The 22,074-nt window shown below is 59.3% G+C and overlaps 2 protein-coding genes across 2 annotated transcripts in view; one reads left to right on the top strand and one right to left on the bottom strand.

Annotated features, from left to right (window-relative positions):
* The first annotated feature begins 1,446 nt into the window (after positions 1-1,446).
* LOC136635169 (dnaJ homolog subfamily A member 1-like) lies at positions 1,447-12,397 on the top strand. Its single transcript, XM_066610313.1, has 8 exons — positions 1,447-1,501; positions 4,859-5,007; positions 5,100-5,292; positions 6,400-6,504; positions 6,742-6,969; positions 7,502-7,732; positions 8,167-8,267; positions 10,831-12,397. The coding sequence occupies exons 2-8, from the start codon at positions 4,876-4,878 to the stop codon at positions 11,056-11,058; spliced, it is 1,218 nt and encodes a 405-aa protein (XP_066466410.1). The 5' UTR covers positions 1,447-1,501; positions 4,859-4,875; the 3' UTR covers positions 11,059-12,397.
* Positions 12,398-17,992: 5,595 nt separating this feature from the next.
* Positions 17,993-22,074, bottom strand: part of CRABP2 (cellular retinoic acid binding protein 2) — a 6,881-nt gene continuing 2,799 nt past the window's right edge. The window contains exons 2-4 of the mRNA XM_066610325.1: positions 18,637-18,815; positions 18,395-18,511; positions 17,993-18,308 (exon numbers count right to left, since the gene is read on the bottom strand). Coding sequence (XP_066466422.1) covers positions 18,258-18,308; positions 18,395-18,511; positions 18,637-18,815 — 347 coding nt within the window. The 3' untranslated portion in view covers positions 17,993-18,257. The remainder of the gene's footprint in view (positions 18,309-18,394; positions 18,512-18,636; positions 18,816-22,074) is intronic.

Here is a 22,074-nt window from a genome sequence, read left to right as displayed (position 1 = left end):
GAAAGACTATGGTATCGCGCTCTAGATAAGCACTATATAGATGCTAGATAGGTGCTAGATCGGTGTTGCATAGGCGCTAGATAGGCATTATATAGGTGCTAGATAGGTGCTGTCATGTTGGCATCCTTCAGTCTCGAAAGACTCTGGTATTGCGCTCTGAATGGTGGTTCTGGAACAGCGTCTAGTGTGGCTGAAAAGGCCAATCCAGGAGTGACAATTCCTTCCACACTGGGAGCAGGTGCAGTCTGTCCCTGGCCTGTCTCCCTGGCTATGGGCCTTCCTTCTTTGCCTCTTTGCCTCAGACTGTTGGCCAAGTGTCTCTTCAAACTGGGAGAGGCCATGCTGCACAGCGTGCCTCCAAGCGGGCCGCTCAGAGGCCAGGGTTTCCCACCTGTTGAGGTCCACTCCTAAGGCCTTCAGATCCCTCTTGCAGATGTCCTTGTATCGCAGCTGTGGTCTACCTGTAGGGCGCTTTCCTTGCACGAGTTCTCCATAGAGGAGATCCTTTGGGATCCGGCCATCATCCATTCTCACGACATGACCGAGCCAACGCAGGCGTCTCTGTTTCAGCAGTGCATACATGCTAGGGATTCCAGCTCCTTCCAGGACTGTGTTGTTTGGAACTTTGTCCTGCCAGGTGATGCCGAGGCAGCAAAAGATAATGAGAATGCGTAGGAGAATAAAAGACCTGGAGGCAAAAGACAGGAGCTATATAGGTGTTAAACAGGCACTTTCAATACAAGCAAGTAAATACTACTTGCATCCCAGTGATATGTTTTACTTTTGCTTCACATTCCCCTTTGCCTGGCCTGACCACCAGCCAAGGCTCGTCTGCCTACTCGCGAGTAAACGCGACGTGAGGCTGCTTCACTTTCCATAGGGCTCCGTAGACTCGCAGCTGGGAGGGGGGGACCTCCTGCTTTGTGTTTTGGGGGGGCTGCATTCACTGGATCAGGACCACTCTGACGTCCTTGGAGCCTCTCAGCCTGCCTTGACTAAGGCAAGTCCGCCTACTCGCGAGTAAACGCGGCCCAGGGTTAGACTTGCCGCTGGGAGGGGGGGGCTTCTCGGGTGTTTTTGGGGGCTGCATTCACTGGATCAGGACCATTCTGGCGTCGTTGGATTGCTCTCAGCCTGCCCTTCCCAACGGACTGTGCCCGAAGCTTGGCCAGGCACCACGGGAGTAAGACAGGGAGTAAGCCCCATTGAACCCAATGGCACTTACTTCTGAGTAGACACCTAAGCCCCTTTTTCCTCCATCCCTCTGCAAAGTCTACTCTGAAGCCAGTTCCACGATGGTCAATGGGGCTCCCTCCCTGGAAAGCGCCTGCAGGAGCACAGCCTGCCTCTAGGGGCGCTGGTGGGCGGGGTCTCAGCCTGTGGGCGGGGCTGGAGCAGTGGGGGCGGGGCCAATGGGAGAGGAGGGGCGTAGCTGTCTTTCCAGAGGGTTCCTGGGAGGGAAGGAGGAAGGACCGGAGCGAGGCTGTCGCGGAGCTGTAGGGTGAGTCAGCCCCCCCTCGCCCCGGACGCCTGGGTCCCCTCAGGGCTTGCGCCTTCCCCGGACGCCTGGGTCCCTCTCCCCCCTCCCCGGACGCCTGGGTCCCTCTCCCCAGAGGTGCAGAAGAGTGACACCTGGGCCCCCCCATCTTGGCTGCCCCACCGGAAGTGCAGAGGAGAAAAGCCCCCCTCCTTGATCCCCCCCCTCTGGAGGGACCTTGTCTGAGACTTGGCTGTGCCCCTCCCCCGGAAGTGGGTGGGAGCAATGCCTCCCTTGCCGGACACCTGGGTCCCTCTCCACCTGAGGTGGAGTGACATCCTCCTCCCCCCCCCCCGGACGCCTGGGTTCCCTCAGGGCTTGATCTCCCCCCCTCCCGGACTCCTGGGTCCTTCTCCCCGGAAGTGCAGAGGAGTGATGCCCCCTCCCAGGACTTGGTCCTTCCCCGGATGCCTGGGTCCCTCTCTCTCCCCCCTCCCCAGACACCTGGGTCCCCTCAGGCCTGGGTCTTGTCCCAGACACCTGGGTCCCTATCCGTGGAAGCGCAAAGGAGCGATGCCCCCCTGGGGCTTGGTCTGTCCAGTCCCCTGAACACCTGGATCCTTCTCCCCCCCCACTCACACACCTGGGTCTCCTCAGGGCTTGGTCCTCCCCTGGGTGCCTGGGTTCCTGTAACTGGAAGTGCAATGATCCCCCCCGTCCCTGGACACCTGGGTCCCCTCTCAGTGGAGCTGGGCCCCCACAGTAGGCCTGTTGCCCCCCCCCCAGTGGGTTTCCTCCTGGGCAAGCACTGTGTGTGCAGGATTGCTGGGCAAGGACAGCCCAGTCACCCACCCAGGGGGAGGAAAGGAGTGGTGTGGGGCCCTCTGCTTCCCCCAGCACCTTCCCGGGGTACAGCTGGTAGTGCTTCAGGAAACTGCTGGGCCGGGGCTGGGGAGTGGGCCTGGGGAAGGGCCCACCGAGTCTGTACCCAGCCCTGCGCCTTCCTCCGTGGGCCAAAAAGGGGCCTGCTCCTTCCCACTATGGGGCATATGTCTGTGTGTCTGGTGTCCCCCTCCTCAGGTGTGTCTTTCCTGTTCCCAGTAGTTTCTTCCAGGTGCAAGTGCTGGGCCTGGCCTGCCCAGGGAGCCCAGCTGGAGCCTGGGGTTTGCTTGGCAGCCGCCTCTCCGCTCCTGCCACGCTGGCTGAAAAGCTGCTTGGCACTGCGGCTTTGCCTCCGTTCTTGACGCCCGGGGGTGCTGCTGACACTGGGACTCGGGAGCCCCACGGGAAAGAGCCCCGGCCTGCGTTTCTCCTCCCTCATTTTGTTGTGGGGCAGGATCAGAGCCCGAAACCCGCAGCCGCGTGGGAGCTTTGATCTGGGCTGTGCCCTGGAGACGCACTGCTGTGGCCCTGGCTGAGGGGCGGCTGCGTTCCCTGGCATGCTCTGCCCTCCAGCAGCCAGGCAGGCAGGGAACCGGCCAGGCAGGGCAGCTTCTTCTTCACGCCCAGCGTTGCCACTGAGATCAAAGGCGCCGCCTGACCGTCCTTGCCACTTGGGGCCGGCTCTGCTCTGCTCCGTGTCTTGCTTACTCGGTGCAATGCGGCGTGTTCTTGGGAAGTGGAGGCTCCTCCTGGCAGAGGGGGCAGGCCTGGGCTCCGGTGCCCGCTCCCTGCCCGTTTTCAGAGATGCCACGCGAACCCACTGGCGGAGCTTGTCTTGTCCAGGAAGGGCTTCCTCGGGGCCACCCAGCAGCGAACCTGTTGTGAATCAGAAGCTTGGCTTGTAGGTCACGGGGTGTGCCCACAGCGACTTGTCACCTTGGCTTGTAGGTCACTGGCGTGTGCGCCTGAAGTGACTTGCGCAGCTGCGGGTGAGCTGGCAGCCGCGTGCTCAGAGTCCCTGCTCCTTGTCCTCTCCCTTGTCCTCTTGTCGGCTGCCAGAGGGGGGCACAGCAATTGAGGCGCCTTCCAGTCGGGGCTCCTTGATAGGGCAGCTCTGTGGCATGAGGCACTGGGGTCATCTTAGCCCGAGTGTGGTGCCCCTCGCCCCCATGTGACGCTACCTGTGGTCTCCCCTGCTGTGTTCCGTTTCCTTGGCTCTGCCCGTGTTCTGCCAGGCCTTGTGACACGCTGTCCAGCTTCTAATTTGATTGCGCGGGTGGTTGGCTGCTCAGGGGCCTCCTGTGTTTGGACAGGGAGGTCCTATGTTTCTGGTCTGGGGCCTGGAGCTGACCAGCGTCCTGCTTGCTGACCCCCTGCTGCCTGGCATCGCGCAGGGGTGCAACGGTCCCCTTGGGTTGGCTCACTGTTGACAAAGTTCAGCCTGTAGCCCTCAGCCGCCGAAGGCTTTTCCTCAGCTTGCGAAGAGGCTCCTTGCTGGGACCGCATGACAGGTCTCGGAGCTTTCTAGTAGGGTGCTGGGCACTCTTCCCGCCCCCCCCCAGGAGTCCAAGCTGTGCCGGAGGCCTTGCTGCCTTGGTCCTCCTGCCACTCCTTGGTCCTCAAGGTCCTCCTTGGTCCTTTCTTTGCCACTCGCGGTGGTTGGGAAGGGCTGTCGTCCATGCCGAGTGCGCCAAACAGCCGACATGGCAAGCCTGTGGCTCTTTCTCTTCCTGGGGCTTCCTGGAGCCCAGAAAGATGCCAGCAGGGACCACTTGTGGCAAAGAAATAAAGACCTTTGGTGGAAAGGGTTGGCAGCACCTGGCTGGCGGAGGCAGCGTCTCGAGGGCGTCGTTGAGGCCTGTGGGGCAGTGGAGGGCGCTGCGTCAGGCCTTTGCTCGCATGGAAGTGGCAATTAAGTTCAAAGAGGAGGCTGCACTTGAAGCTCCTGGACCAGAGACGGGGCTGGGTGGGGCCGCAGCGGCTGCCATGGCGCGGGGCAGGGACAGGAAGCCTGGGCGGAGGGTGCCGGTGAGCAGAAAGTAGGGCAAGCCGAGCCGGCTGGGGCTGTGCGTCTGCCTCCTGCAGTGTCCCTGCCCGGCAGGGCTCGTGAGGTGCGCACACTCACCCTGTGAGGCAGGCCTGGCTAATGAGCACCTTGGGAGCTCAGTGTGCCCCACACCCTGCTGCTGGCTGGCCTGGCAGCCTCCCGCGGGGCGGCACACGGGAACAGTGACCCACGTGGGGCCTGGAGACATCAGGCCCAGAACTGCCTGCACCTGCCTGGCTGTGCTTATTCGGGCAGGAGCCGAGGACTCTCCAGGGGGGATCGGCGACTCTCTCTCTCTCTCTCCACAAGTGAGGCCATTTTGAGTGATGGACTTGGCATCCTGGGATCTATGCCAGGCTAGCTGCGATGAGGGCAGGGCTGGGGTCGTCTACTGAGACCAGCACTCTGGGACTGTAACCACTGAACCGCCTGTTCCTTTCTCCCCGCCGCAGTGTACTCACGAGGAAGGATGGTGAAAGAAACCGGCTATTACGACCTCCTGGGGGTCAAGCCGTGTGCCACGATGGAGGAGATCAAGCGGGCGTATCGACGACTGGCACTGAGGTACCACCCGGACAAGAACCCCAGTGAGGGAGACAGGGTAGGTTTGGGGTGTAGCATGGAGGGGGGGAGTCCTGGCTGGGCAAATAGAGGAGCTTAAAACAACAACACCCCCCCCTTCTGTTCCCGCAGTTCAAACAGATTTCGCAGGCCTACGAAGTGTTGTCGGATCCCCACAAGAGGTCACTGTACGACCGCGGTGGGGAGCGGGCCATGAAGGAAGGCGGTTTGGGGGGCAGAGGAGGCTTTGGGCCCCCGATGGACATCTTCGACCTCTTCTTCGGAGGGGGAAGCCGTATGCACGGACCCCGCGCGGACCGGAGAGGTACTTGGGGGGGCCAGCTGAGGAGGGGGTGATTTTGGCCTGGGTGAAGGCAGCTATGTGGGTGAGTGGGAGGGGAGGGGGCAGCTTTCTAGGATTCTGGTCCTGAAATTGCCCCCCTGTAGTGGGAGGGCAGCAAGTTAAATTGCAGAAGGCTGCCAGCCGAGCAGCTTTGGTCCGAAACCAAGAAATCCAGGTGGGGGGGTGGTGGTCTTGGTTTGCTTGGGGAGTCAGCTTCTTGTTGGGGAGGCCATGGGGGGAGTTGAGATGCCGAGACATGTGGCAGGAACTACCACGTACACGCACCCCCTCCCCCACTTGACAGCCTAGCGTAGCGGCCCAGGCCTGTAGGTGACAGCCGTTGATGGACGGAGTGGGGGAATTAGTGAGCAGAAATAGGCTGGGTGGCCTGTTAACGCCTGTCTGGCTGTCTCTGTGACCCAGAAGGACCTGGAGAGGCAGGCCGGGGCCCTGTAGGGGATTTGGGTCTCATCCCAGGAGGGAGCTCCATTTCCACTCTTCCCCTGGGCCGGGAAGTGGGTCAGTGCCGCGGGGAGGATTGGCCTCTCTCCTGTGGGGAATCAGCACCGAGCCCTGCAGGATCAAGACTTTGCCCAACAGAGCTTCCTCCCGTGATAAGCCTGGCAAGGTGTTCCTCCAGGAAGCCTCTGCGCCTTCCGGAGCCCAGGTGTGACTGTACCGCGTCCCGCCTGAATTCCAGCCCCAGTAATTGCATCCTGTTTCCCTGGCTCTCCGGCCCCCTTTCGAGCTCAGCGTCCAAGGAGGCGGCGGTGATGACGGCTGCCGTGACGAGCCTCCCCGGACGTGCCTGAGCAGGCCTCCTGCTTGACGGCACGTCACGTGGGTCGGCGGCCCCGACGGCGCTCAGCTGAGTGGGGCTGGTCTGGAGGGGAGGAGCCGCCGGTGCTTGGATCGTGGAAAATCCGGTTTAGACGAGAAATTTGGGCCATGCAGGTGTGCCGCGTGGGGACTTGAACCCGGGGCTCCGTCGCCCTGCCTGGCTGCAGCCTGTGGCCCTGCGGGAGTGCCTGTGTTGGTAGCAGCTGGTTTCTGACAAGGCCTCCCTCTGATCTCCTCCCCCCCCCCCAGGGAAGACAGCTGTCCATCAGCTGACCGTGACGCTGGAGGACTTGTACAACGGTGGCTCCAGGAAGCTCTCCTTGCAAAAAAATGTCATCTGCAGGAGCTGCGGTGGTAAGTGAGGAGGGGCCAGCAAGGTGGGGCAGATGAGGAAGGGTGGGGAGGAAAGGTTGCATTGCCCCCCCACCTTGCAGAAAGCTGTACTCTGCAGACATGGCCTGGAGAACTGACCGCACCCCTCTCCTTCCCCCCCTCCCGGTTTCCTAGTTTAACATGTCCTCGTTCGTTGTGGTGCTGGGGAGGTGGGTCTTTGCTTGTGGGGCCACAAGGCGGCGTCGTCTCTCTCCGCAGGGCGCGGAGGCCGGGACGGCCTTGACACCCGCTGCTCCAAGTGCCACGGCTCTGGCGTGGAGGTCATCGTGCACCAGCTGGGCCCCAATGTGGTGCACCACATCCAGACCGTGTGCTCGCAGTGCCAGGGCCAAGGGGAGTGGATGCGACCCTTGGACCGCTGCCTGGCCTGCAACGGCAGGAAAGTCCTCCGGGAGAAGAAGGTCCTGAACGTGCACCTGGACAAAGGTGAGGGGCCGGTGAACGGGCGCATAAGGCGGCTTACGCGCTGGCTGCCCCGCTGTGTCCCAGCCCCGTCCCAAAGGGAGCCTCTCATCGCCCCTCCAGATCTGTTCCACGGCCATCTCTGGCACGTGGGTGCTGCCAAACAGGGCCAGGGGCTGAGACAAAGCGAAGCAGGTTCCGGCCCAGGTCAAAAACGCACTGGCCGCGCACCGTTCAGACAGAGAAATGGGGCTCTCTGGAGAAGGGGAGCTGTGGGAAGGAGCAGTGCTGGGGAACAGACCTCCTTCTTTCATTGGCACCTGGAAACGACAGCTCTGCCTCGGTGGAGGCTTGGCCCGGTTGAGTTGTGGCAAAAATGAAATGGTGGGTGTCGTCCCCCCTTCCTCCACCCCATATCTGATGATGAACAGGGCTCCTGTACGTGGGTCAGTACGATAAGCCTGTGAGATGCCTGCACCTCCGCCCCTTGCCCTCTGTGGCTGAAGAGGGGCCCGCGGTGAGCTCAGTGCAACCCCCTCCTCCTGTCGCCCTGCAGGCATGGCGGACCGGCAGAAGATCACGTTCCACCAGGAGGGGGACCAGGTACCCGGCCTCGAACCCGGAGATATCGTCATTGTGCTGGACCAGAGGGAGCACCCCATTTTCAAGCGCCGGGGCAACGACCTCATCATCCAGAAGGAGATCGCCCTGGTGGACGCCCTCTGCGGCTGCAGGGTGATAGTCCACACCCTGGACAACCGCCGGCTGCTGGTCTCCTCGCGGCCAGGTGGGTGGGACCGGCTGGAGCCTGGGGGGAGGGGAACTTGATGGGGAGCAGGGAGAACCAGCACAAAACATCACCTAGCATTTGAGTGCTGGTAGGAAGGGAGTTTCCGGGATTCAGGGGGATCCTGGATGTGGGGGGGGGGTCCTGTTGCCGGATTTAGTGATCTTTTTCCAGATGTTTGAATGTCTCTGTGGCTGGAGCTGTGACCAGCTGCTGGGGGGAAGGAGTCGCAGTGGCTTCTCAGCTCAGTACAAGTGAGAGCTCCAGGCCCCTAGCAGGGCTTGCACTAGGCTGCCTTCCGCTGCTGGCTTACCCGGAGCTCCAGGTGCCTTGCGAGGCAGGGGGTGGAGAGCTTGGGCTGTGGGTTCGGGCAGAAGCTGCGGGTAGGACCCTCCCGGGTAGCCACTCCAGCTCTCCTCTGCTGTGCCGCGCAGGGACCATCATCAAGCCGGGGGACGTGAAGTGCATACCCAACGAAGGCATGCCCATCTACCGGAACCCCACCCAGCGGGGGAAGCTGGTCATTCAGTTCCAGGTATGGAGGTGGGAGCAAGCCCTTGAGGCTTCTGGGTGTGGTGGTGGGGGGGGCCTCTCTTTCCCCCCCCCTTATTTCTTTCCCAGTCTGCCCTTGCAACTTAGGAAGAGCAACCTTGAGCAGTCACCGTGAGGTTGAGGGCTCCCCAGTCTGTTTGCAGAGTGGGAGAAGCGGGGTCTACACAGAGCAGTTTGCTAAGAGCATCTCAAAGGCAAGGAAGGCAGTTGGGTGGATGTGATGCCTCCTTAAGTGGCTATTATTAATATTAATAATAATAATAATAGAATTAATATTATTAAGTAATAGATTATTAATTAATTAATATTAATTCTATTGTTATTAATATTAATAATTAGCTTATAAATTAATTAATATTAATTAATTAAATATTAATTAATTATTAAACTATTACTAAAGAATAGATTATTATTATTAATTAATAGAAATAATAATATTTCTACCCAGCTTTTCTCCCCAGAGGGACTCAAGGTGGCTTGCAACAAGGTTAAAACAAATTAAAAACATTAATTTAAAAGCAGATGAAAGCATATTAACAGCATATCATAAAAACAGTAGTCAGATAAAAAGTAGTCCAGTGCAAAGAGCATAGAGCAGCAAATCGTAAAAGAATCAGGCCTGTAAAAAATTAAAAGAGGTTGAAAAGATGTTAAAAAGGCCGAGAACTCAGAAGGCTTGTCTAAACAGAAGGGTCTTCAGGCCTCGCCGAAAAGTCTCAAGAGAGGGAGCCGTTCTTAAGTCAAGGGGAAGGGAATTCCATAGCGGTGGTGCCACTACTGAGAAGGCCCTATTTCTTGCCTTCGCCCCACGTGCCACCCTAGGCGGCGGCAGTTGCAAAAAGGCCTTCTCTGATGACCTAAGAGGACGAGCCGGATTGTACGGTCTCTAAGATACCCTGGCCCAGAGTAGTATAGGGCTTTAAAGGTCAAAACCAGCACCTTGAATTGGGCCCGGAAACGAATGGGCAGCCAATGCAGCCGCTGGAGAAGTGGACTGACAGTGTCAAACCACCTACCTCCAGTAACTACATGGGCCGCTGCATTCTGCACTAGTTGCAGTTTCCAAACCGTCTTCAAGGGCAGCCCCACATAGAGCGCGTTACAGTAATCTAACCTCGATGTCACCGAGGCATGGATCACCGTGGCCAGGTCTGCACGATCCAAGTACGGCCGCAGCTGACGCACCAGCCGAAGCTGAGTGAAGGCCCCCCTAGCCGCAGCCGCCACCTGGGACTCCAGGAGCAGCTGCGAGTCCAGGTGGACCCCCAAGCTGCGGACCTGCTCCTTCAGGGGGAGTGCAACCCCATTCAGTGCAAGCCGATAGTCCAGCACCTGCATTAAGGATTTCCAAACCAGGAGAGCCTCTGTCTTATCCAGATTTAATTTCAGCTTGCTAGCCCCCATCCAGATCCTCACTGCCTCCAGACAGCGCTCCAGGCCCTCAGCTGCCACCCTGGAGTCTGGAGGAAAGGAGAGATAGAGCTGGGTGTCATCGGCATATTGGTGACACCCTACTCCAAATCCCCGGATGACCTCTCCCAGTGGTTTCATGTAGATGTTAAATAGCATGGGGGACAAAATTGAACCCTGTGGCACCCCGCATCTCAAGGGCCAGGGTGTCGAACAGGCATCCCCCAGCACCACCATCTGGGACCGATCCAAGTAGGAGCGGAACCACCGCAAAACAGTGCCTCCAACTCCCAACTCGGCCAATTGGCCCAGAAGGTTACCATGGTCGATGGTATCGAAAGCCGCTGAGAGGTCCAGCAGGACCAACAGGGACGCACTCCCCCTGTCCAGTCCCCGGCGTAGGTCATCCACCAAGGCAGTTTCCATCCCAAAGCCTGGCCTGAAACCAGTCCTCATGATCAGTCCTGGGTATCTCCGTCGCACCCAGCTTGCGCCTTCAGGAGCTGGGAGGGTTCCAGGACATAGTGAAACTGGAGAAAGTGCCGAAGAGAGTGACCAAAATGACTACCAGGCTGGGCAACTCCCTTATGAGAAAATGCTACCGCGTTTGGGGCCCTGTGGTCTGGAAAAAACGTGCCGGGGGGGCCACAACCGAGATGTACAAGACATGAATGGGCTTGACAGAGTGGATAGAGGAATGTTCTTTTCCCTCTAACATAGCACCCAAACCAGGGGACAGCCACTAAATTGAGGGGTGGTAGAGTTAGGACAGACAAAAGAAAATACTTCGTTTACCCAGCAGGTAATTAACCTGTGGAACCCCTTGCCACAGGATATGGTGTTGGCATCTGGCCTAGTTTTAGTTTTAGCTGCCTCCTAGTTGTAGAAGTGGGCTATATATATCTGAATGCCCGATGCAAGGTCTCTTGTTGTCTTGTGTTCTCCTTGTGGCCACCCTGAGAGACAGGAAGCTGGACTAGGTGGGCCTTGATCTTTGCTCTCACGTTCTTCTGATGAGGGTGTGTGGGACCAGACCAGGCTGGGTTCCCTGTTGGTGACGCTTTCGGAGAGCGGGCCCCTGAGTGCGCGTCCCCGACCCTGCAAATCACTTGCCCTCCTCTCCCTTCCTGCCTCAGGTGCGGTTCCCAGAGCCCGGCTGGCTGCCCACCCACCAGCTCCGGCAGTTCCAGTCCTTTTTCCCGCACCGCGAGGAGGTCATGGCCACCGAAGACACGGAGGAGGTGGAGCTGCGCGAGTACTTCCCCCAGCCGGAGTTTGGGGGGCGTCACTTCCCCGGAGAGGTCTACCATGAGGACGACCTCGAGGACCCGCTGCGGCACAACGTCCAGTGCCAGACCTCCTAGCCCCAGTGCCGGGGGGGAGGCCCCATGCATGACCTTCTGGGGGCTGTGGGGAGGAGGGGCAGAAGTTGGAGAGAAGCGGCCACCTCCGGGCGCCACTCCGGAGGCGGGAAGACTGAACACCACCAGCGCGCCTGTGTCCTAGCGCGGCAGGGTCAACCTCAGCCCCTCCTCAGCTAGGAGGAAGAAAAGTGCCTTGCTCGGGGGTCTTCCCAGTGTCTGCGCCTACTCCCTGTTGTCCCAGGAGGAGTGTCTGCAGGGCGAAGACTTGCTGTAGCCTTTGGACTTGGACGTTTGTCGGTGCTGGGATGGGGGGCAGCTTGAGGGCCTCTCTCTGGCCACTCGGTGGGCCTACTTTCCATGTGGGGTGGGAGCGGGGTCTGGCTGGGGTCTCTGGAGCGGCTGTCAGTTGCTCCCACAAGCGCTTTTGGGTGAGGGGCAGAGTGTCTGAGAAAGGAGCATTCCGCCATCGGCCGCTGCAGGGTCTTCCCAGCCACGGGTGCTGAGCTTTGTGTTGGTTTCTCTGGCAACGTCTGGGGAGAGTTTGCTCCTTTGGTGGCTTGGAGAAGGGGCTGGAGGTCTGAGGGGTGGGTGCTGGATGTCTGTCTGTCCCTCCCTGGCCTGAGCCTTTTTGCAGACACCTCTGCGTTGGGGCCGTCGGGCTGAGGCATTCCTGGCCGTTCTCGGAAACGGAGCTTGGATCCTCCCCAAGGCCCTCTTTGGCCAGAGCAGGCGGCCGTGCAGCTTTCTAGGGTGGCTAGAACGCCGGACGCCCCTTGACCTTACTTGCCTGCTCGAAGATGGGCAAGGAGGCTCCCATTGCTGGACCAAACGAGGGCGGCAGCCGCCGACATGGCCTCCCCTGTGCTCTCCTCCAGGGGAGAGACCCTGTGCCTATTCCAGGATGGGGTGGGTGAGCCCCCCAGGGTCCTGGGGGGGTGTCTTCCTCTTGCCTCCCACCACAAGGAGAGGGGCTGTTTCCTCAGGGGGACTGTTGGGTCTCCATTGTTGGCAGGAAGTGTTGATGGATAAAGGTGTTGAGGCCATTAGGAGGGCCCAGGGGCACGTGGGTGAATGTGGGCCCCTCTCTGTGGGTTTCTCCACTGCTTGAGAGCAAGAACCTGCTTCCTGCAGGTTCTGAGACTCACTGGAGGCTACCCTCGGAGGCTGCTGCCAGCCCGGGCGTGCCACAGTTGGGCCTGGACTGCGGGTCCTCTGCGGCTTAAGGCCTGGCCGTCGGCACAGAGCTCCAGAGGCTTTCTGCTTCCATGCTGAAAACAGCGCACAGTGAGGGTTGCCCTGGAGAGGAGAGTGGGTCACCGGGGGGCCTGCTGGGTCCGTCTTGCGTGCTCAGGGCCCTGATCAGCGCCAGGCTGTGTAAAGGTGGCCTTCTAGCTCCTGTCCCCATCCTGGCTGTGCTGATTTTCCCCCTGGAGATTGGGGGGGGGGGTGTGTGCTTGCCCTGTGTGCATTCCCTAGAGCCAGCACACACCACGTGGCTGTACCAGGGATGTAGGGGTGTCGCTGCCAGGCTGTGAGTGCAGCGTCATGCTTGCTCCCAGGAACCTGACGGGGCTTTTGAAAAGAACCCGTGTGAAGGTTCCTTTTGCACCCCTCGGGCAACAGCAACTGCCCCTGGGATGGCACCTTTCTGTCTGCACCTTTCTGTCTGCTGCCATAGGACCCCACTCGGTGTGTCCAGGTGATGGGTGACTGGCCGCTGCGATAAGGGCTACCAACTTGCCAGCCTCGGCGCAGCATCACCCCCTGCCTTGGCTGCTCCTGGGACTCTTGAAGGTCTCTCCATTTGCTTGACCCTCCCAGGGTGTTGTTGAAGCATCCTCCAAGGTGGTGCTGGCCAAAGTCTGCTGCCCCTCTGGCCCTGGCCTGTCTCTATCCAGCAAGAGACCCATGGGGCAGGGCAGTGTCCCCAGTCCCTCGGGCTCTCTTGCCATGGCAAGGCGGGAGGCTGGTGATGTGTGTGGGGGGTGTCTCAGTGTGAGGCTTCCCTTTTGGCCAGCGTCTGTTAGAGCATCCTGGGCAAGGAAGATGGTGCAGCTTTGGAGGGGGCCAAGAGGTGCTCTGTGCCTGAAGGCCCTTGAGCTGGGTGGGTGCCTTTCCTGGGCGGGATGCTGCAGTGGAAATGCCTGCTGTAGAGCTCTCTTCGGCAATGAGGACTGTCAGTGTTCTCCTCTACACTTCTTCTCATGGAGCAGGGGTGTCCAAGGCAGGGGGTGCACCTGGTTGACTTCCTCCTGCAGCAGGAGATCTGGAGTCAGCCCTGGTTCTCTCCTGGGATGGTGAGTGCCCTGCCTGTCTGCCGCAGGTCCTGCCTTTGAGTACCTGCAGGCCACTTGGGGTGCGGCAGGAGCTCTGGGGTGGAAGCGGGTCTGGCCTGCTTCCTGCTGCCTGGGTCGGGCTTTGGTGGCAGCCTCAACCAGGCTGTTTTCAAAAGAGGAGGTTGGGGGCTCAATAGCGGTTTATGGGCAAAAAGGGGTTGGTGGGTAGAGGGGGGGAGAATCCACCCCAGTTGCTTATTATTATTATTATTTTTAAACTGTTTTAACTGGGCTTTGTATGAGAAATTAAAAGTAGACCCACACCTGAGCGAGGCCCCCATGTTGCTGGCTTTCTTGCAAGGGGAGGGAGGGAGCAAGTGCACCTGCCCCTGGGGCTTCAGTGATGCATTCCTGGTGTGGCTGACACTGGCCTGCCCAGACACACCAGGTGTTTTGGCCACCTCGCAGGTGGACGCACCTGAACTAGAGCTCTGGTCTCACTGTGTCCTGCAATCCCAGTCGTGGCCACTGGGGGTCGGTGTTTGCTGCCAAAGAGATCAAAAGTCCTTGCTGGTTGTATTTTGCTTCTGCTGGGAGAAGACTGCAATGGGGCTATGCTTCCCAAGCCCCCTGCCCCCCCCCCCGGAAGGACAGGGGGCTTGGGGAGCAAGGCCTGCTCCCAACCGGGCCCATGTTTAAGGGCCCCCCCCCCAGTGATAGGGTCAACTGCTCTAGTTTTGTCAAACACACACATTTTATTTGTTTACTTGCAGGCTGATGTATGCAAATATACACGAAAATGTGCTCAAACTCGCACGCACTTCTTAAGCACACCTTTGGATGGCTTTCCGTTCTGACACTGAGATGTACTTAAAATTTATTATAAACTTAATATCTCTGACTTGCTACAGCCCTGGATTGTGAGCCTGGGCTCCCACTTGAAATGCTTCCCATGGGGCCCCATAGCATTGGGGCAGGCGTCTTTCGCACAACCTAGCAGTGGGCTCTGGCCAGGATGTGGCAGGGAGGCCATTTACCAAGGGGGCCAGACCAATTTTGGAGGAGGGAGGGGGAGGCAAGGTCTAGGGGTGGCTGTTGGCCAGAGTGGAACCTCTGACCTTGGAGATAGTCTAGCTGGGCTTGCTAAGAGCTGCAAGAGACCGGACCCTCCATGATCCAATCCAGCAGAGGGCCTAGGTCAGTGGTGCAAAGCAGCAGCACACCGTCTTCGTGCCAAGGGCGGGACCCCACATCCTTGGCCTCCTTGCTGACCCAACTGTGTGGAATTCACACGCAAGACCCCCAACTGGAGGGTGACAGCAAGGCTGGCCAAATGGCAGCCTGCGACACTTCCGGAGTCTCCAGGGGGCACGTGTGGAGTTGGGAGCAATGAGTCGACTGCCCCCCCCAAGCCTGTCCTACCCAGGGTGTGCCTCTCCCCTGCACGCCCCCGCCTTGGGGTGGGACTGGGACGAGCCACTCGCCCTAATCCCCTCTTGAGCAACCTGAAACTACAAAGGCTTCCTGGTGCTGCTGCTGCTGCTGAGAACCTGTGGGGCCAGCAACACCCCCAGCAGGGAAGCCAGCCTTGGAAATGGATATACAGCTCCTGGGGGGAGGGGGATGGAGGTCAATAAGCCAGCTTGGGCTCACTGGCACAGGTCTGGGTGGGGGGGCAGCAGGGAGAGCAAAACAGGCAAACAGTGAGATTCCCTGCAAAACATAGTGCTGTGCCCCCTCAGCTATGCCACTGCCGCAGGGGGCTGCCTAACTGGACTGGAGCCCCCACCAAGCTGGACTGATACTCTCGGTATTGGGGGGGGCTGTCGCTTCCTGCAGGGGTCACTCCCGGCCTCTGCCTGCCCTCAGCAGTCTCCCACTCCTGGCGCAATCACAGACCAAGGAACAAAAGCGACCCAGAGAGCTCTTAATGCCATGGGGGGGCCAGTGGGGGGGGCCTCGCCTCATTGTCTGAAAGGCTTTGCAAAAAAGGAGCCTCTTTGGAGAGGCTCCTTTGGCCTGCTTGGTGGGGCGGGGGGGGGCATTTGTGACCCCGGGGTCATCAGCCCTCCAGCAGACCCCCCCTCCCTGGCAGGGGTTCATCAATCAAAGGGCAGCAGCTGCTCTGTCTTGCGGCCCCCCCATGAGTTGCAGTGGGGGTGGTGGGGTGGAGGGCAGGGCATTAATGAATGGGGGGGTCAGATGGAAACCTCTGACCTGCTCCTGGGCCATGCAGTGGAGGAGACAAAGGGGGAGAGGGAGGTAGAAGGGGCCCCTTTGTGGGGGGTGGCAGAGGAGGAGGGCCATCCTTTTTAGCAGTCAAGAATACAATGCCCCCCCCCACACACACACAGACACCAAAGGTCACACTGGGGGCCCTGAAAGGCCTTGCTTGAAATCAGAGTCCCAAAAAGCTCCTGGCATCCAGTGCTGATGTGCTCAAACTCTTGCTTTGGTTCTCCCCCCTACCCTCCAAAGGGGTCTGGCCCCTCTTACAGGAATTTGAACACACAACCTCCAGGCCCTCTTCCCCCCCACCCCACCCCACCAGTCCAGCTGGTCTTCCTTGGAGCTGATCCTTGAGGCTCCGGCCAGTCCTTCTGGGGTGAAGCCAAGGCAGACTGGGGCTTCTTCTCTGCCCAGCTCCTCTCCAGCTGGGACTACACCTGTAGGCAATGCAAACCTTCCTGTATGCATCTTGTCTAGACTGCTGCGACACACTCCGCTTGGGGCTGCCCTGGAAGACGGTCTGAGAACTGGCTGGGATTGAGGGCTTCCCTGGGTGGAGATGGCTGCTCTAGGAACCACCACACAAGGCCTGCTGGGTGGTTTCCAGGCACAGTTCAGAGTGCAGGTACTTCCCCAGCCTGGAGGACCTGCCCCCCTCTCTCCGCAAGCTGCATTCTCCAGCGGGGGCCCCAGGTCACGCTCCATCATCACCATCAGATGATGGAACGGCATCAGATGGAACTGCAGAACAGGCTCTTCTCCACGGCCTGCTCCATGCTGCTTTGAAGTGGGCCTCAAAGACTCTTCCTGCTAAGGAAGGATGCGCTTGCAGGGAGCACTCTGAGCACATCTGTCATCGCTGCTGCCCTCCTCCCCAGGAGTTGTCAGCCTGCCTCATTAATTAGAAGCCTCTGTTTCCGCCCTTTGAAGCTGCTCTTCACCGCTGCGGTGGGGCGATAGCTTCCTCCAAGTCAGCGCCTGCCTGTGTTTGCACAGCCCAGGAGGAACCCCAAGGCCGGATGTGCGCCAGGTTCGGGGCACAGCTGTGTCCCATGTGCAACGCAGGGGAGGGTAGACAGTCCAAACAGGTGCTTGCACCTGCGCTAAGTGGGAGCGAAGTCAGGGCAGCGGCAGCCAAGCCTGCTCACTCCCCGCCACCTTCTGGGGCATGCCAAAGCCCCCCCCCCCCCCCCAAAAAAAACCCCTGCTGCGGAGCATTTGCTGACATCAAGCTTTCCAAGGAGTGACTGCCCTCGAACAACACAAACCGCCCTGAAGAATCTCTAGTTTGTTGCATCAACCCCAGGGGTGCAGAGGCAGGGCTGGCCAGTGTGGGGCAGGGAGGAGAGTGCAAGGGTCTCCAGCCTGGCAGGGGAGCATGGCACACACACGCCCCACAGAACTCAAGTGGGACGCAAGCCAATGGCTGGCCTGCGGCTTTCTCCCGATCTCTCTCCAGCCCTGCCAGAGCTTTTCCGGGAGGGGCAAGTGTTGGCGCTGGGAGGAAGGCTCCACTCCCCCCTGAAAAGCTTCATTCAGGTCCCAGCACCTGGGGGCAGGAAGGAAACAGGCAGGGGCTTCCTCCCATGACTTCTGGGGCACCTGCCCTGAAGGGCCCAAGAGGCGGAGAGCGGAGCAGCAGCGGGAACTAAAAGTGCACACAAGTGCCATTTGAAAGCAGGCTTCCTCCCTCTCTGGCAGCCTGCTGGGGGGAGGCCAGCACCTTCACAGGGTCTGCCGAGAAGGCAGGGGGAGGAGAGAGCCCGCAGCCCCTGCAAGACACAACCCATCTCCAGCTGTGATGCAGGGCTATAGTGCAACGTGCAGGGGTGCAGAGTTAGATGGGCCAGGACTCTGCATTACTTCTCCCCCTACCTGTTTATGCCACCAAGGCCCGGTTCAGCACTGCACCAAAGAGCACCCTGGGGCAGGAGGGCCTCTCTTCTCTCCCCCCCCCCCCAGAGCAGCCAAATCACAATGACACCAGAGACAGGGTGACAGGTCTTTACTTGGCAGAGGGGAACAGAAGTCATCACGGTCAAGTTACAACAAGGCGGGGGGAATGAATAAGGCCCCCCCTCCCAAGACAGTCCTCCATGCAATACCAGCCCAGTCAGGTTAGAAAGCAGCCCGTGTAAGAGGGTGAGCTTTACACTTCCACGGTTCAGCAGGCAGTCCTTGGGAGGGGGGGACGTCCCAAGGAGCACGTAACCCCTGACCCATTCACTCGGGGACTGGGGGAACCAAGAGACTGGCAGCCGGGCCCCTTCTCAAACCGGAGGAAGCTGGCAAGATGGAATAGAAAATAGCACCCCACACAGCAGAGTCTCACCCCATGACCTCCCCCCACCCGAGTCTAATTCCACAATTCCTTTCCTAAACAAGAGAAGCCTCTGCCCCCCCTACCCCCAACAGACGGATCCCAGAGCACAGAGACAAGGCTACTCCGGATGGGGGTTCCAGTGGGAGTGACGTCACAGGGGCAGCGCTGACTTCCTCCATCTTGACACCCGCCCGGTCTGGCCTGAGGAAGGGCGACGAGGTGCCGAACTGCTCCGTGAAGGTTGGGACGGACGGAAAGCGAGGGCTGCCAGGGCTGAGAAAGTTTCCGCAGGGTAGGCTGGATCGAGACCGCAGTGGAGTCCACGTGGGGAGGGCTGCCTCTCCGGCGTCCCAGTCTCCCAGACGGGCCTCTCACTCCCGGACATAAATCCTCGTGCAGACTATGTCGTCAGCCGTCATGGTCTGAAAAACGTAAGAGGGGAAAGGGGTGAGAGGAGAAGCTGCCATCTTGGCTCCTGGGCACTCTTGGGGAGGGGGGGGAAGCTTACCAGGATCAGCTCCCCATCATTGGTCATCTCCCGGGACCAGCTGGTCTTGGGCCCCTCACCCTTCAGCAGCCGCTGCTCACAGACCATCTTGTTGCCACTCTCCCACTTGACCAGGCTCTGGATGGAAGGAGGGGCACAGAACAAGGGAGGGTCAGCGTGCGGAGTGGGGCTGCCAGAGATTTCGACCGGGCCCTCCAGTGTGGGAGGAGGGGGTTCTACCCTGCGGCCGCTGTTCGCCTCACCTTGCAGGGTCTCCCGTCCACTGTCTGCTCCTCGAACTCCTCCCCGACCTTGAAGTTGATCTCCGTGGTGCGCACGGTGGTGTAGGTCTTGATGTAGAAGGACTCCCCGTCTTGCTTGATCTCCACGGCCGGCTTGGAGGCCGCGGCCACCGCAATCTTCCTCAACATCACATTGACCCCTGTGAGGAGAGGGTGGGTGGCAAGCGGCTCAGCCAAGCAGACATGGGCTCCTGGACTGGTCCCACTTTACCCTCCCACCAGCCACCATCTCTGACCGAGACAGCAGCTCCTTTACTGATTAGGACAGCCCAGGATTCCCTTCTTATGAAGAGGGCCGCACCGCTTGCCAGTCAATCAGCAGGCCCAACTGAAGTTGCTAGTCCTCAAGACTCACAGAAGCGGATGCCACGATCCCCAGAATTCCCTTCTTACGAAGAAGGCCGCACCGCTTGCCAGTCAATTAGCAGGCCCAACTGAAGTTGCTAGTCCTCAAGACTCACAGAAGCAGATGCCACGAACTTAGGGGCAAATCCTATCCATAGTCCTTGAAGCAGGTGGCTTCACATTGGTGTAGCTGTGCCAATGGGGTGCGCACTGCATCCTGTGGTGGGTGGGTAGTTTGGAGTCCTCCTCAAGGTAAGGGAATGTTGGTTGCCTTGCCTATTGGAGCTGCTGGAAAGTTGGATAGGATTGGGCCCTTAATCTTTTAAGGTGCCACAAAGACTTTTGAGATTGGGATTGGGACTTTTGTTTTGGGATTTTTTTTTAAAGACAAAAGCGACAGGCAAATCTGATAAGCATTTGGCATTTGGCATAAGAGTCATAAGAACATAAGAACAGCCCCACTGGATCAGGCCATAAGCCCATCTAGTCCAGCTTCCTGTATCTCGCAGCGGCCCACCAAATGCCCCAGGGAGCACACCAGATAACAAGAGACCTCATCCTGGTGCCCTCCCTTGCATCTGGCATTCTGACATAGCCCATTTCTAAAATCAGGAGGTTGCGCATTCACATCATGGCTTGTACCCCGTAATGGATTTTTCCTCCAGAAACTTGTCCAATCCCCTTTTAAAGGCGTCCAGGCTAGACGCCAGCACCACATCCTGTGGCAAGGAGTTCCACAGACCGACCACACGCTGAGTAAAGAAATATTTTCTTTTGTCTGTCCTAACCCGCCCAACACTCAATTTTAGTGGATGACCCCTGGTTATGGTATTATGTGAGAGTGTAAAGAGTCTCTTGCAAGAGCCCTCTGGTTTCATTCAGCAGCTGAGCTCTTGCAAAGCTCATCTTCCTTCTCTTAGTACTCCTTAGGGATATTCCATGGAAGTGTTGGTGGTGCTCTTGTGGAGGTGGTCTCCTCCTAGGGAGGAAGGCCAGGGGGAAGGGACCTCAAGTCTTCCCACCGACTTCTTGCCCCGTTTTCCCAGAACCGGTCCGGGCCCTTTGCGCCTGCCTCAGGCAGGAAGGCCTCTCCGCAGCCCCAAGACAGGGAGGCATTCCAGGGCACCCAGGTGGTGGAAGAGCACACCCCCCCCCCTGCAGAGACCGGGGTGATGCGACATGCAGGGTCTTGCCGCTGCTGAATCAACAGTGGGGCAGGTCCCAGCTCTGGGGAAAGTTGCAGGCGGGCGGGGCTGGTGTGTCAGCCACCATGAGAACAGCAGTCCCCAGATCTGCCTGATCGCGACAGCTTCCCAGGGAGAGGCTGTGTGTGTGTCGACACCACTGTGCACAGATGGCTCTTGTGCAAGAGGCAGGCAGGAAAAGCTTGGCACAGAGCCCAGCCAGAAGGGCGCAGGGTTGCTCTCGGGCGGCCTCAGCCAAAGCACCACTGTGGGGAGGGGGGGGAGGCTTCTGGAGGCAGCGAGATGAAACCAACTCTGGGTTAAGGGGGGTTTTCACGCGGAAGGAGGCTTGCTCCCTCCTGCAACACACAAGGGGCTGATTCCTCTGTTACTGTCCCACTTGAGGATAGCCAACAAAATGGACGGGGCCTGCGGAATTCCATGCCACAAGATATGGTGGTGGCCGCCGGCCTGGACGGCTTTTGGAGGGAGATGAGTAGGCAGATCCCCAGAGCAGGAGGTGACCCGGAGCTCACCACGTCCACTGAGGATTGTGGACTGTGACCCTCTCCAAAAAGGCATTCCACAGGGATGCTGGCTGGCTGTGGGGCAGACAAACAGGCCTGTGTTTTTCCTGGCTCTGCCCACGGACGCAGTTCAGCGGCGAGGTGGCTCACCCACCCGGAGGGAGGAATGGGACAGGCCCCACCTTCAGGCAAGCTTTGTTCAGGCAAATATAGTTGCAACACCCCAGCCGTGCCGTGCCGAGCCTCGGGCTTGCCAAGTTTCCCCTGGCAAAGGCCCGATGACAAGATGTGAGCCCAGATTGCTGTTTTACGAGAGGAGTGGTGAGGTCAAGGCCTTTGGAAAAACGGCTGCTGTCAGGCTGGCAGGAACATGAACCCTGAACCCAGGTCAGGCTGCCCCGAGTTCCCGACGGCCCACAGAGCCCACAGCCCACATCTGAGGGGAGGGTGTGAAGGCAGGTAGACTGCACGTGCAGCTGGAGGCTCCATTTCACTGCCACACCTCTCTCTCCTTGTCTCGCCCGCAGCAAGGAAGCCATGGGAGGGGGCTCCATCTCTGCGATCCTCTTGGAGGGGGCGGAGCCCAGACAGCGCAATAAAATACAAAGGGGCAAGCGCCCCCCTCCCTACGCCTTAGGAAAATGGCCGGTGAGATTCCCTTCCCTGCCCCCCCCCACCGCAGCTGAGACTTGCTGCCCAAAAAATCCAGATAGGGGAGGAGGAAAGAGACCCGGTGAAACATAAGTATGTGATAATTAGCCTGCAGTCTCTTATGTTCGTCCCCCCCAACCTGGAAAGTATTTGCTGTGACCACCTCATGCTCGGTGGAGAGGGAAAGGGTGGGTGGGCAGGGGGTGGGCAAAAGGAGGGGAGAGGAAGAGGGCTCCTTTTCTGGTTGCAAAAGCGGGGGGGGAGGGGGGAGCTCCTGCCATAGGGCCCACAGGCTGGGCGCTGATGTCACTGTGTGTGTGGGGGGGGGAAGGACCCTTCTCAATGGGGGGAAAAAGACATGGGGGAGGGGTTTCCATTGTTCCCAGAGAGGTGATGAAGGGAGGGGCCTCTCCACAAAGGAGCCTCCCTCCTTCTTGCAGAGCGGGGATGCTCCCACCCTTCCCTCTTGCTCCAGCCTTCGCCAACCAAGTCGGCCAGAACGGAGGCAGCTTTGCTGAGACCAAACCAAGGGATGCCCAGTTTCAGCGCTGGTCCAAGCTGCTAGCCCACATTGAGGATGCCTACTGCTCAAGGGGCCCAGAGAGGAGGGGCAGCTCCCCTGAGCAGCACACATCCTGCTGCTTTGCAACAAGTCCTCAGCAAGCTTTTGACGCAGCAGAAGGGACGTGGTT

This window comes from Tiliqua scincoides, chromosome 15, assembly GCF_035046505.1.
Source record: "Tiliqua scincoides isolate rTilSci1 chromosome 15, rTilSci1.hap2, whole genome shotgun sequence".
NCBI classification, from domain to species: Eukaryota; Metazoa; Chordata; class Lepidosauria; order Squamata; family Scincidae; genus Tiliqua; species Tiliqua scincoides.
Note: the sequence above shows the minus strand (reverse complement) of the source record. Positions and strands in the feature narration are given on the sequence as shown.

Excerpts from the sequence above, each read along its gene's own strand:
- LOC136635169 (XM_066610313.1), top strand. The coding sequence starts at position 4,876 with ATGGTGAAAGAAACCGGCTATTACGACCTCCTGGGGGTCAAGCCGTGT. Across the intron at positions 5,008-5,099 it reads ACCCCAGTGAGGGAGACAGG|TTCAAACAGATTTCGCAGGC; the intron begins GTAGGTTTGGGG and ends CTGTTCCCGCAG. Across the intron at positions 8,268-10,830 it reads AGCTGGTCATTCAGTTCCAG|GTGCGGTTCCCAGAGCCCGG; the intron begins GTATGGAGGTGG and ends TTCCTGCCTCAG.